This window comes from Dipodomys merriami, unplaced genomic scaffold (assembly GCF_024711535.1).
Source record: "Dipodomys merriami isolate MVZ:Mamm:240054 unplaced genomic scaffold, mDipMer1.0.p SCAF_11, whole genome shotgun sequence".
NCBI classification, from domain to species: Eukaryota; Metazoa; Chordata; class Mammalia; order Rodentia; family Heteromyidae; genus Dipodomys; species Dipodomys merriami.
In genome coordinates, this window is record NW_027202382.1 from 17,526,183 (window position 1) to 17,540,890 (window position 14,708).

At 45.0% G+C, this 14,708-nt stretch overlaps 1 protein-coding gene across 2 annotated transcripts in view; it reads left to right on the forward strand.

The window, feature by feature from the left end:
• Ccdc180 (coiled-coil domain containing 180) overlaps positions 1–14,708 on the forward strand; it is a 45,069-nt gene that overhangs the window by 28,014 nt on the left and 2,347 nt on the right. The window contains exons 25-37 of one of the 2 annotated variants that reach the window (XM_070010186.1): positions 1,322–1,420; positions 3,200–3,319; positions 4,069–4,241; positions 4,481–4,548; positions 4,648–4,726; positions 6,441–6,518; positions 6,828–6,926; positions 8,019–8,085; positions 8,741–8,882; positions 11,190–11,350; positions 11,927–12,064; positions 12,543–12,654; positions 14,067–14,172. In XM_070010186.1, coding sequence (XP_069866287.1) covers positions 1,322–1,420; positions 3,200–3,319; positions 4,069–4,241; positions 4,481–4,548; positions 4,648–4,726; positions 6,441–6,518; positions 6,828–6,926; positions 8,019–8,085; positions 8,741–8,882; positions 11,190–11,350; positions 11,927–12,064; positions 12,543–12,654; positions 14,067–14,172 — 1,442 coding nt within the window. The remainder of the gene's footprint in view (positions 1–1,321; positions 1,421–3,199; positions 3,320–4,068; positions 4,242–4,480; positions 4,549–4,647; positions 4,727–6,440; positions 6,519–6,827; positions 6,927–8,018; positions 8,086–8,740; positions 8,883–11,189; positions 11,351–11,926; positions 12,065–12,542; positions 12,655–14,066; positions 14,173–14,708) is intronic. The other variant, XM_070010197.1, reaches the window with a different exon arrangement.

Below are 14,708 nucleotides of genomic sequence, written 5' to 3' on the forward strand. Positions count from 1 at the left end.
TTGCACACCATGTGCCATGCTGACTAAACTACTTTAACTAGCTCTGTTAGTCTTCACAAGAGCTATACCAGGGAAATGTTGTTTTACTCTTATTTTAGAGATAAACTCAGGACTGGATGTGTGACTCAGTGGTAGAATTCAAGCCCCGGTGTGACCAAACAAAAAAATTCCTAGAGATAAACTGAGGCAGAGAGTAACTAATCAGTGACTTAGTGATGGTCACAGACCTCTTCAATGATGGAGCCAGAATGCAAATTCATGTTGGGCAAGCCATCTCTTTCTAGAAGGGGAGCAAGTGTGTGGGGTCTGTGGGAGTGTAGAGGAGAAGGTTTAATCTGGATGGGAAAGTGAGGCCTCCTGAGGCTTGAGGGAGAAATAAGAGCCAGGAGAAGTGGGAGCAGAGTGTCCTGGAGGGATGATGTGAACACCCTGCCCACATAGTGCTAGCGCCAACCATATGTAAGGGTTGTATTTTCACTAGCAAGTATTAGCAAGTGCATTTCCATTATGAAAAATATAGAACTAATACATGAAGGAAAAATTAGCCACTATTCTACCTCAGAATTGTAATTCCTGTTTAAGATTTATTGTTAATATCTTTTCCTATTCATGAGGAGATGGAGATATATTTGAACTAGCCTCTTTCTATTTCCACAGCTTTGTAAACTCTAGTCTTCTTTTTGCCAGTCCTGGAGCTTGAACTCTGGGCCTAGGGTCTGTCCCAGAGCTTCTTTTGCTCAAGCCTAGTGCTCTACCACTTCCAGCTTTTTCTGAGTAATTTTTTGGAGATAAGAATCTCACAGTCAGGCTGGGAAGGTAGCTCAGTGGTAGAGTGCTTGCCTTGCATGCAAGAGGCCCTGGGTTCGATTCCTCAGCACCACATAAGCAAAAAGAAAAAAGCTGGAAGTAGCGCTGTGGCTCAAGTGGTAGAGCGCTAGCCTTGAGCTGAAGAGCTGATGGACAGCGCCCAGGCCCAGAGTTCAGGCCCCACGACCGGACCAAAAAAAAAAAAAAAGAATCTCACAGGCATCCTGGCCCAGGCTGGCTTCCAACTGTGATCTTTAGATCTTAGTCTCCTGAGTAGCTGGGATTATGGGCGTGAGCCACCTGTACCGAGCTTATAAACTCTACCCTTCCAAGATTTTCAAAAGTACCCATTTGAATGGCTTTCCTCTCACACAAGTGCTATGATTTTTGGGTTTTGTTTTTTCTTGTGCCTCCCCATTTCATTTTTTTCATACTTAATTTCTCAGCTGTTTTGCTGAACTTCTTTATCATTTTATATTCTAGAAACAAAATCTTGGCTCTTTCGATTTTCTAGGTGGCAAAATCCAATTCACAAACAGAAGGATTAAATTCTTCCCTGAAGCAGCTTCAAGACAAGATCGAAATGTGTCGAAACCCCAAGGGAGATAAGACAGTGAGTTCTTCGTTGGTTCTTCTTGGGTGTAGTCAAAATGTCTTGAGACAAACTTACACTGAGGTATCTACAGCACAAGCAGGGTGTGGCACATGCAGAGGGTTCTGAGCCTTCTTTAACCCATTTTGCTCAATGGAAGGAAAAGAAAAATCAGCCATGGTGTCCTTCCTCAACCAACCCAGGCACACATCTAGAGTTCAGTGAGGTAAGGGCCTGAATCCCCCAGTTCTTGAGCATTTCACTCGCTGGTGTATTTACACTTGTGTTTGCTTTTCTGCCATGAGCTCATGCTCTGCCCCCATACCACATGTGCCCTTGGCCATGCCAGGAGCTTTCCTTGGTGGCCCACCCAGAGTCTTCCAGAACCAGAGGCCCCTGCCCCAGGGTCCTAAGCAAGGAATATGCTCCTCCCCTTTTCTACCCTTTTTTGGAGTCGAATTATGATTCCATTGTTGTGAGCACCAAGAAAATGGTTATCTTTACTGCCTACTCTATAGAAATGCATGAGCACAGAGTGCAGAATGAATGACCTGCTATCCTCAGTCTCTACCAACACTCCCAGCCCAGTCACGTATCTTCATGCACATTTCTTCATATTGGCTGAGTTCACTGACGTGTTTGCCCAAGACTTCCCTGTTTTCCCTTATGAGCCCAGCTCTTGGGAGCCAGGGACAAACTGGTTAACCTGCTATGATTCTGTGGGCCCTTTAGGGCAAGCTCTGTCTCTCTAGATTTGAAATGTTTAGTGGCTCCTATTTCCTCCCCTCCAACACCCACTTCAGTTCTCTCTAGTCAGGTCATTGCCAGGTGGGCTTGCTCAGCCTCCTGGCCAACTGGAAGGAGGGTAAGCTTGAGTTTACACAGTTCTATTTTGATGGAGGAGACTGGCTTACTGTCTGTGGAGCAATGGTAAAGAGACAGTGGTTATACACTAGATATGTAATGAGGGTGCATCCCTGTGCACCTATGGAGTGTTGGTCCAGGAAGGATGCCTGTTTGGTGTTGCTATGGAGATGCCCAATTGGCCTTCCTATTCACTCTCTCACACCCTTTCTACCAGGACTACATCTCCTTTGTTTTTTTATTAGCTCATATTAATTGCACAAAAGGATGTCATTATTCTTATATTTTTATGATGTACTTTAAACAAAATCACTCTGTTACTTTATCTTTGCAAAACAATTTTAATGGGTTTTGTTAGTCTAATTTCATACATGAAGTATGTGAGGTATATTCATCTCCTGGATATTCTCTTTCTTTGCCCTACTCTTTCCTGCTGCTTCCTGCTTCCAAGTAGTCCTCCTTTAACACCTGTGTCCATCATTTTTTTAAAGACAGATTGTGCCTATCAGAGAAAACATTGGTTATTTGTTGTGCTGAGTCTGGCTTATTTCAATTGTGATCTCCTTTCCATCCATTTCCTGCCGTGACATGATTATGTCATTAAGGCAGCTCTAGGGAACATCCAGGTCCCCATCTTAGAGATGAGGAGAATGAGTCAAGCAAGTTTGTCCAGAATTGAACCGATAGAATCAGGAGCCGACCCCTTCCCCAAGCCCTTGTTAGTGAAGGATCTACTTCCACAGGGCAGATGCCTGAGAAAGCCAACCAGTGTTTCCCACTCCCCAGGGCCTTTCCTACAAGTGAAGGAACTTTGAGGAACCAGAGTTGTCCTCACTGGACATTCCCCCTTCCCACACCCACCCCCATGCCGTGTTCCTTCATTTCCCATGAACCTGATAGCTTCCTTGGGGCATCCTTCCTCCATGTTTCCTCCAGGAGGTGACCACAGATGACCTCCTTGGGTTTGTCCGAACTTGGAAAGAAAAACTGAACCAGAGGATTAAGTACCTTAACTGCAGTCTGGATGTGGTGTCTGTGACTCAAGATGTCTTTATGGTAATGAATAGAATGGGCCAGTACAGAAGGGTGGGTGAGTTGTTGTCTGGGTTCCCAGGTAGGTCACAAGCTGTGGGGTGAGATCTAAGCTGGAATCCCACATTGGGGTTGTCTCTTAGGAGACCCCTTACCTTCTGACATTCCCTCTTCTGACATTCCCTTCTCAACCTCTCTCAGCCTCCTGCTTCTTATCTGCAGTCCACCATTTTGTCCAAACCCCTAGTGCCTTCTGCTTCTGACTGCCACGCCCTCTCACAGGCCCTGTGGCCAAACACCGGGCAAAAAGACTACAAATAACTGTCACTCATCCTTTCTTTCATTCATTATCTCATCAGTTTGATTAAAAACTCCACACAGGCACCTCTGCAACCAAACCTGTGGATCTCACATCAGATCTCTCATCGGATTTCTCAGAGATACTAGAACTTTTCCTTCAAAACACTGCTCCCGATTGTGGCCAAACATTTATTTGTGCATTGAGGTCTATCTCTCCTGCTTAAACTATGTCATGTGGCCTCTCTCTAACTGTGGACACACAGGAAGCATTTCTAAGGGCATGAATGAGTAGAGGAAAGGACAAATGAACAGCTCTGTGAGGAAGATAGGACCTCTACCATTTTCTAGGAGAGACAAGAGAGGTTGCAGAAGGCCAGGCAGCTTGCCTGTGGCTGTGGAGGATGAGCCAGCTGGCTGCCTCCCCAGGACTTGACCTGGGTCCTACACACTCAACCCTTCTCTGTGGACCACAGGACAACTTCATGAATGATTTGGAGGTAGAGAGTGATATTATGGTATCCTCAGAGGCCCTTGAGGAAGAGGCCAAGATAGGCCTGGTCAGTCCTGAGTCTTTTGCACAGCCAAGTCGCATGGGGAAGTCCCTGCTTGACGACCCTGCTGTGGAGGTGATCAAGAAGATTCTGCAGTGAGTATCCTATACTGTGATCCCGCGTCTTTGGAGGTTGGCTTTGGGGACCTGAACAGTGGGTTCCTGGAACCCTATGACTTCAGGCCAGGAACTTTCCCTCTCAGAGCTTCGGTTCCTCACATGAACTCCTGAGCCCATGTTGACATCTACGTACAAGAATGCTGCTACAAACCTGTCCCAAGTTGTTCCTGTGATCACTGAGGAAAAGCTTATTTTCTTTCCTTTGGTTTTTTCAGAATTCCTAAGATAAAATCAGGGTACCTGTGTGACAAAGACCAGACAACTAGCAGCACCAGGCGGGCCTGTGAGTCTTGGGGTACCTGGTGATAGGGAAGCTGGTGCTAATGGTTGCCCATCCTTATCTGCTGTTCTCCGTTCTTGCCCTGGTACTTGTCACCCAAAGACTCAAAGCGATTTCCTTGCCGGGGAGAAAATGCTATGAAGAAGTCTTTGCATAGTGCCAGTGGCACCTCAGAAGGGAGGTAGGTATGCAAGTCTTACACAGGATCTCCGTCTTCTCACACAAAGCCTGTACCTCTAAGGGCCAGAGATGACTCACTCTCCCCGACTCTGACCACAGTATATTCCCATGTTCACACCTTAGTCTTAGCCAGAACCCATCTTGTAGAGGGAGGCAGCTCCCATATCCCTCCCACTTGAGGAAGTGTCTGGAAATTGGAAGTGTGTCCATGGCTTCTGATATGACAGCACAGGCATAGGGATCATTACACCTGAAGCTCTGGCCACCAGCTTCCATTCATATATTTTATTGAAGGTAGATGACAGCCACATGGCTGAGCCAGTTTTCTGGATCTTTCATAAACCCTGGGTGACATGGCTTGATTTATGATTTTGAGAATGAGAGAAGGAAAAAAAAAGAATAAGAGAATAGGCTTTGCTTTTAACTTTACTCAAAGAAAGTCTCTCTAAACACTGTGTCATTTGTGATGTAGAGAGAAACAAAGGCCAACAAAGTGAGAAAAGCAAAGACTATAGCAAAGAGATGCTATAGTAAGGAGTTTGCCAATTAAGTGCATTTGATGGATTCAGGGCAGTCAGGGCAGTGGGAAGCCACTTGGCAGTAAGCAGAAAAGACCTCACTCAGCAGGTATGGATGGATGGAGGGTGTGGGTCTGGGAAAACTGGAGGCTAGCCCACTGGAAGCCATACATGCAGCATGGTTGGTTAAGGTGCATTATTTGACTTTCTCTAGTGGGTACTAGGTTAGAAATGGAGTCAATACTTAAGAGAATTTGGCCCTTTTACAGTAACAGATATTGTTTACTTTCTTGAACTATTACTAGAGATAGAAATCTGTCCTCCAGCAACCTGGCCCACAGAAGGTTGGTTGGTGCTCCAGGCAACTAGGGGTTGTAGGTGATCTCGCCATCATCGGTTTTGATGTTCAGTCTCTCAGAACTTATAAAAGCTTATAAATAAAGCTCATGTCATTAGAGCTGCCAAATAAGAAAAGGTCCAGGGTTTCTTGTTGTTGGGTTTTTTTTTTTTGTGATTGGTGTGTGTACACGTGCACATGCTCATCAGTAGGCTTGAACTCAAGTCCTTGTGCTTTAGCCACTCAGGGCAAGCATTCTACCACTTAATCCACAGCTCCAGTTTTTGGCTTTTTGCTGGTTAATTGGAAACAAGAGTCTCATGGACCTTCCTGCCCATGCTGGCTTCAAACCACCATATTTAGATCTCAGTCTTCTGAGTAGCTAAGGTCATATATGTAAGCCACCAACACCCGGCCCAGTTCAATTTTAACTTCAGACCAGTAACAGCTATTTTTTGCATGAGTTTGTTCTAAATATTTCATCAGGCATACTTAACCTTCAAAATTGTTTATTGTGTATGTGAAATTCTTGTTGAACTGGGCGTATCTTATTTTTACTTACCTTGGTTATCTGTGGGTCACCATGATTTTCTTTGGGCTCTTACCATGGCAAGGGAAGATGAAAATGTCTGGGCCTGAGTACCTGTGCTCCTTAACCTCTCCCTGTGGCCTTGGCTGGGCTTTAGCAGTAAAGTCTTCCCTCCAAGGTAAGCAGGTTTTCAGAACCATGGAGGAATGTTGAAGTATCTCCTAGGGCTCACCTCCACAGCTGTATCATAGGAGGCCTGGCATACCCCCAGGCAGGGCTCCCACAGGTCTGACCCCAAACTGAAGATTACTGATGCACCTTCATCCTACAGCATATCACGGCATTCCAAGCCGAGCAGAATGGACAGAAAGTACCAGGTGCTTGGGGACAGGCACTCTCCTTCAGTTGAGTAAGTGGCCATACCATGCCCATTAACTCCTCCAAACCAGTTCCAGTCAGGAGGCCACCAACACTGAATCCATTGAGGGGCTGTGGAGGCTGATCAGAAGAGGAGGGGTGGGGTGGGAACAGTTAAAGGACAGCCCATTTCATCTATGTGTGGGAAGAGATGTTTTCACCAGAATTGTATTTTTTCAAGATAAGCATTCCATGGTGGCAGGCAGCAAGATTGCTTTTGAGATAGGGGAGATGTTGGGGAAGGGGGAATACTTATCAATGTTGCCCCATCCTTTTTTTTCTGTTTTCTTTATCATTTCAGGGATCAACGGGATCAACGAACTGCTCTATTCAGCACAACTTCATTTCAAGGAAGTGCCAGGTTCAGAAGATTCAAAAGTGGAGAAAATCAAGCTCCACAGTGAGAATTCGTCCCGTTAGTGGGAGGTTTCCCCCATACCCAGCACTACTTCTTGGCAGGGTCTTAGTTCTGCAGACACACACACACACACACACACACACATACACACACACACACACACACACACACACGCACACGCACACACACGCACGCACACACACACACACACCAGGCCCCGTGTTTGAGGATGAACTTGGGCACATGGCAATGTTAATGGGTTTACTTGAGAAAATAGGGATTCATGAACTGGCAGTGCTAGTCACTTATGGTTCATGGCTCTACCAAGGGTGTACCAGGAGAAAGGAGAAAACTTGTATAAGGTATTTGCAGAGTCAAGATGAAGAAAATATTAGATTAGCTGGTATGAAAAGTTCCCGCTTAGAAGTAAATTGGCTGTTTCTCCTTGGTTAAGCTCGTTTTGTTTTCCTAAACTATGACCATTCATTCTGAATTGGGTTCTGCTTTACTCATATAGTTAACCCCAGGCAGCACAGCTGTTTCAGCCCAATGATTCTCAGTATTTTAAACACCTGGTGTAGTTTAGAGTCTGTTGCAAAATATGGAGAAATATGTAGATTAATCAGCCAGTCAAATCAATCCACCTGATTAGATCTCTGTAGGAGGCGAGGGATACTCTGGAGTTGTAGAATTAGGCAGTCTGAGTAAGAACAGGAATCAATGTGACCGAGAAGGAAGTTGGCAACTGTTTTGGAGGTGAATTGGGGTGTGCAAAGGTCCTGTCAATAGCGAGCAGCTAGCAGCTATTAGAAGTGACGTGACAGGGCTAGGGCTGGGAAGGTGGCTCAGTGGTAGAGCGCTTGTCTTGCATGCATGAGGCCCTGGGTTGGATTCCTCAGCACCACATAAGCAAAAAGAAAAAAGCCAGAAGTGGCACTGTGGCTCAAGTGGTAGAGCGCTAGCCTTGAGCTGAAGAGCTGAGGGACAGCGCCCAGGCCCAGAGTTCAGGCCCCACGACCAGACCCACAAAAAAGAAGTGACAGGGCTAAAATAATGCACTTGGAATGTTCTGGTTTTGTCCCTGTTGGTGTATCTAGAGGAGGCCCCTCACGGATCTGCTTGTGCATATTGCAGAGATTTTAAAGGGATCATCATAAGCCACCTCTGGGAGAGCAACGACAACCTGCTGACTGTTGTGGAGGTAAGGACCATTGCCCACGAGCCTGCACCCACCCTGGAAACACACCCCCAGCTGTCTCTACCTTCTGCAGTCTGCTGATCATGAGCACTCAGGAGCAGCGGCTGGAGACCCCTCACAGTCTCCTCAAATCTTGTCTTCTTGTGGCCTTGGCCTTCCTAGAAATCATCCCTAGGTCCTTAAGCATTTGTTCAGTTACTTAAATCAGTCACTGAATGTTTCTTGGATACCAACTGCATGCCAGATATTAGTGTGCCAAGAGGAACAAACTCAGCCTCTGTCCCCAAAGTACCCAGTACCCAGCAGAAGGTCAACAGGCATGGTATAGGGCACAGGGGACCAGGCAGGGGTCTGGGAATGGGCCATTGCTTCAGCTCATCTAGCTTTATGGCCTATAGGCTACATCCAGCTTGGTGCTTCCTAGTCAGCACTCGGCCTAGTTACAATTTGAGGTCTAGAAGGAGAAATAGGATTTTGTTCACCCATTCAAGGAGTAAGGAAGGCCAGCTATGGTCTTGAGCCAGGCTAGATAGGTTCTGCATGTTGCAGAAGCAACACAGGCAAAAGCTTAAGGGTGTGGTGTTGAGGGAACCGGAATCCAGGGCCCCAGTCCTGGGATGAAAGCCCTCACCTACACATGATTGAACTCTTCTGGCAGGAGTTTTACCGCAAAGAGAAGCGTCCAGTCTGCAAGCCTGACTGTATGCATGAAAACTTTGACCAGTGTGTTGAGCACATCACCAGGAAGATCTTGGAGTACCAGAGCCAAACAGATGAATACCACAACTCCTGCGTCATGGGTGAGTAGGCAACAGACTGGAAAATAAGTGTGGCACAAACCAGTGATGGAACTCAGCCTCAGTCTCTCCTCATGTGGAGTCACTGGGGAGGCAAAGTAACCTCCCTGTGAAAAGCTGATCTTTAGAATTGGGTAAAAGCAATGAACAGATTTAATTGGGAGAAATATGTGGGTGTGTGCGCACACACGCACGCACGCGCGCGCGCACACACACACACACACACACACACACACACACACACACACACTCACTTTTCTTGAAAATTTTAGATGTTTTTGTTTTTATATTTAGCCCAGGCTGGCCTTGATCTCCTACCTCAGCTTCCAGAGTGCTGGGATTATAAACATGCACTACCATGCCCATTGAAATCAGACTTTTACCACTAAAAAGACTTGGTTTCTTCACGTTAGTTTGTTTTTTTTTTTTGTTTTTGCCAGTTCTGGGCTTGAACTTGGGGCCTGGATGCTGTCCCTGAGCCTCTGAGTGCTCAAGGCTAGCACTCTATCACTTGAGCCACAGTATCACTTCTGGCTTTTTCTAAGTAGTTTATTGGAGATAAGAGTCTCATGAACTTACCTGCCTGAGCTGGCTGTGAATTGTGATCCTCAGATCTCAGCCTCCTGAATAGCTAGGAATACAGGCATGAGCCACCAGTGCCCAGCTCTTCCAGTTATTTTTGACAGATTTACAGGCCTATTTTCTTACCTTTCAATGGTTTTAAATTCATTGCAGAACTGTGCAATCATCACTTCCCATAATCTCCTGGCCCTAAGTAAGCAACATCCCACTTTCTGTCTCTGTGGAGTTCCTCCTTCTATAGCGACAATCAGCATTTTGCTTCTCCGGGTCACACTTGCCCCAAGGTCCTGTGGTCAAATGGGCTTGGGAAGTGCTATAGATTAGGTAACACTGTGGCAGACTCAACTTTCCCTCAGGAGAGACCTCTATTTCTTCTGGAAGTCCAGTATTGTTGCCAACTCTCCATTTGTAAACTTGTAAACTGCTAGGTTACAATATTTGGGGAATAGAGTCTTTTAAATGTCTTGATGAGGTAGCTATTAAAATAGAGTCTTTTAAATGTCTTGATGAGGTAGCTATTTAAAAAAAAGAAAAAAAGAAACACACAAAGCCATGATTAAGTGCAAATAGGAAATCTAAAGGGTAACTTCAGAGCAAACGTTGGTCACTTCCCTACATACATTTACTGAACACCCCCCCCAAGTGAATTTGAGCCTCTATTTCCATGGCCTCTAGAGTACTAGAAACTAGAGAAAAATCTGGAAGTTGCACATAAAGGTGAACCCCGCAAAGGAATCTACCTACAGAGTAAGGGAATGAACTAGAAGAAAACTATCCTATCAGAAACCTTGCTATTGGGAGAACAAAACAAAACAAACTCTAGTGAGAATCCAGAACTGTAAATTGCCTCTAAATGATTTTTAAACCTGAATTCAATTTTGTTTTTGTGGATCAGCCAAAAAAAAATCTTAAATTGATTGAGACTGTTCAGAACTTGCTTAACAGAAGCACCACAAACCTCTCTAGAAAACTTACCTTCAACTCAGGCCTCCGACTATACCCACAAAAAAAAATCCCAGAATAATCAACAACTAACAACAAGCCCCCATACAGAACATAAGAAACAAAGTACCATAAACAAGAGGTACAGACAAGAACAGCAAAGACTTCAGATATTGAAAGTATAATATAAAACAATGTAAATATAAATATAAAAGAAGGCATCTGGAACCCAGAGTAAAGAACAGGAGAGTAAGACATTATTAAAATGATCAAGTAGGTAGAAAAAAGAAAAAATGGAACTTCTAAAAAGTGAATGTGAAGTATTGAACATTTAAAAACATGACTGAGTTTACTACCAAGTGATACACTTCTGAAAGTGGGAATCAGTGTACTGACAAATACTCATAATGCAGCACAGAAAGAAATGAAAACATGGGAGACAGGTGGAAATGCATACAGAGGAGTAGTTGGTTATTTGGAGGCAGAGAGGAGTGAGGAGACTAGAGTCAAGGCAATATTTGAAGAAGTAATGGGGGAGATCTTGGCAGAGCTGCTCAATGACACAACACAATTTAAAGGAGCTGAGAAATCAGCAGAGTGGGAAGGAGGAGCCCCTTCAACTTGTTAGGTTTAGCTAAGGGGTCCCTTTTGATGGAATGGCAATTACTACATGGGAGACTAGAGATTTCCCTTTGGGAAACTACTTTGGGCCTTTGTTAGAGATCACCTCAGCAATTTGGTTCTACTCTGTCCCCTCCTCTAGTTCTCTACCTTCAATTCTTACAGAATTACGAGCCCAGGTGAGAAGATTTGAGGAGCTCCTACCCCAGGTATGTTGGCTGGTGATGGAGAATTTCAAGGAGCAGCACTGGAAAAAGCTTTGCGCTGCCATGAATGATATCCAGGAAGACTTTAAGAGACAGCAGAAGGTGCTAGAGAAAAAGAAGGTAAAGGTTGTAGGACCAGCCAACACCACTCCAGGATGAGTGCTGGGACTTCAGAATGGAGGCAGGAGCTCTTGGGTAGGCTAAGTTCAAGGTAAGAAGATGAGCCAGTTTGGGGAAAGTTAGATAGGAACTGAGGGACAGGAGGAACTGTGAAATCAAAACAGAGTCACCATTTCTTCACAAATGCATTCATTCATTCATTAAGTTCTGTTGTATTTAATGGGAGAATCGGCTGGATTTGATAGGGCCATGGTCATTGGCTTCCCACACTGGTTCTTAAAGCCATGAGACATGATTAGTGCTGATTATATTGAACTAATGCCCTGATTGCACTAGAGCAGATGCTCAGCTCACCCTCTCTCCAATTCCCGAAGCTGGCTTCAGCCATGCCCCATCTTATCTTTTCTGCCACTCACTCCTCTGCCCATCCATAGCCTCTTACACACCCAGGTTATAATTCAGGTCAAAGAACACATCTGTCTGACCATGATTTAGTTGACAGAGGCATAGGCTGGTGACTTTTTAGTCCTGATCTCAAGTTTAAACCATGTTGAAATATGGGTTGTTTGATCAAAGGATAAAAATTCTCAAGGACTCCATCCGAACATTGGACATCCCACATATTCCCAACAAATGGAGACTCTAAACCAAGCAGAAATAAGAAGACAGCAAGATATGGAGTACGCAATTGAGACCAACGAAGAGAAACTGGAGGTCAGTGAGCAATGGTCATTGATTCTCCAATCCAACAGTGAGAGCAGCATGGAGGATGGCCTTCATGGGTGGCCAGTAGCAGCACAGGGTGTGGCTTTTGGTTGGAACCTATGCCAAAGCAGGCAACACAGTGGGTGGGTTTTGGAGGTGAAGCAGTTATGATTGGGTGTTTTTCTCTTGACTTCTAAATTCATTATTTACAAGATCAGTAATGACATTTCTCCCCAGATCCTTGTCTAGTTTTTTTTTCACCTTGTCTAGTTTTATTCTCACCTGTGTGTCCTTGACCATCTTTGAATCTTAAGCCAAATCAACACTTGCAAGGGCCCCTTGACTCTAATGACCAGAGGCCAGTTAATTCAGATAAAACTGGCACAATGCTTTTGGCTCTGGCTCACCAATGGGTTCCCCAAATCCTTGCTGCTGAGTTGACCTGGTCCTCCTTTGGCCAGCCTCGCTTCTTCTGTTTCCCCTCTAGGAATTCGCCTGGAAATATGGCCGCTTTTTCATAGTCAGTTTGGCCAACTTCACCGAGAGGTTTCTGCAGCAGTTGGATGAAGTTATCACTGTGGATGACATCCAAACTGCAAGTATGCTATGTGCCAGTCCCATGCTCTGGCCGCAGTGAGCTTGCTGGGTGGAGTGGTGGGGGAGAGGAGAAAGGATGTCTACTGTCCCCCCTGCCCAGCCCCACCTCGACCAGGGTACAAACAGTTTCTCATTGAGGGACTGACTGGCTTTGATTGTTTAATTTAAATTAATTTTTTATTAAAAAGGCAAATGTTAGGAGGTTGTAAAGAATGGCCCCCTAGTCACAAATATTTTCATATTCCTTGGGTTAGACCTGTTTTTCTCTAAATATGGCTTGAGAACCAGAGGCTATGAAGGCAGTAGTGGCATTGTGTTTAGGCCCAAACAACAGAAAAATGTCAAGTATGGAACCATAACTAGAACACTTTTTTAACAATCTGTAGATCAGCAGGCCACCTTTTTTAAAGGAGAGAAAAAAATTGGAAATGATCATAGTAAGTGAAATAAGTCAGTTCCTCAAAGATGAGTATGGACTGTTTCCTCTCATTTGTAGAAACTAGGGGAAAATTAAACAGACAACACCAAGGTCATGAAAGTAAATGAAGCACTACTAGGGAGGGGGAAGGGGAAGAGGAAGAGAGAGAAAAGTGAGGAGGTTGAGGAGGAGTAACAGGAGGACTATGATATATATTCAAAGTACATTATATGTGATCATATATATGATCAAAGTATATTCCACATGTGGCAATGGCACGTGATGAAACCCTTTACTCTGTGCATTTGAATATATACCAATAGAAGTTCTTTTTTTTTTTTTTTTTTTTTTTTTTTGTCGGTCGTGGGGCCTGAACTCTGGGCCTGGGTGCTGTCCCTCTGCTTTTCAGCTCAAGACTAGCACTCTACCATTTGGGCCACAGCACCACTTCCAGCTTTTTCTGCTTATGTTGTGCTGAGGAATCGAACCCAGGGTCTCATGCATGCACGGCAACTACTCTACCATTGAGACACCTTCCCAGCCCTAAAAATTCATTTTTAAAAAAGCAAAACCACACAGATAGCTGGGTGTGGTAGCCTGTAATCCTAGCTATATGAGAACCTACTTACTTGGGAGACAAAGATCAGTAATCACAATTGATCAGTAATCACAATTGAGGCATACTCTGTCAGCTACATTGGAGACATAGTTAGGAGGATCAGAGTCTGGGGCTAAGAAAAGTAAGGTACCCCATCCAAAAAAAAATCTAAAATAAAGGACTGAGGATATGGTTCGAGTGATGGAGGTCCTGGGTTCAAACTCCAGTACCACTAGTCAGCTAGACAGACAGAAAGCACTGGAAAAGTTGGGTGAGCAAGCCAGGCTTGTGATGGGCTAGGGCACCTGTCACTAAATGTTACCCAAGGGAGAAGTCCATTTGTCTCAGGCTATCAGCCTGAGTTAGCCACTGGCAGTAACCAGTCTCTTTCCTGTCAGGGATGGATCCCCCCAAGCAGAAAACATCACTCCTCATACGGAAGAAACTGGCCAGGCTCTCCTTGGAGGAAGAGAGTGAGAAGCCCCTGATTGAACGTGGGAGCAGGTAAGAGTCTAGAGAAGCAAAGGACAGACACCATGAATGGCTCAGACTGGGTAACCTTGGAAAGGCACTGAGCTCAAGCCTCAGTTTCCTCACCTTTGGCAGTCTGCTGATATGAAGAAGGGGAGGTTGTTCATGGAGAGCACCCCTGGAGGGTTATTCATGGAGCACTACTGGCTAAAGGTTTCACAAAGAAAGAGTGGTCTGTCCCAGGAGGAGGTGCATTTCTCAGGTTGCTGCTGTTAGAACAGAATTCTCCACAAGTGGGAAAAGCAGTGACTCTTCCAGCTATGTTCTTGGCTGGGTCCTCTACAGAATTTTAAGAATATGAGCCAGGATTCAGAGACTCCCTACCTTGGCTGCTGAGGAAACTGAGGCTGAGGAAAGGGAATCAAGGGACAGCAGAGTCAAGTAACAGAGCAGACAGGCACAGAAACAATGGTAGCAATAGATTCCCACTGAGGCATGGTAGGTACATCAGTGATTGGTCCATACTTTGGTAGCAGTATGGAAATAGATTCAGAGAACTGAAAAGCTAC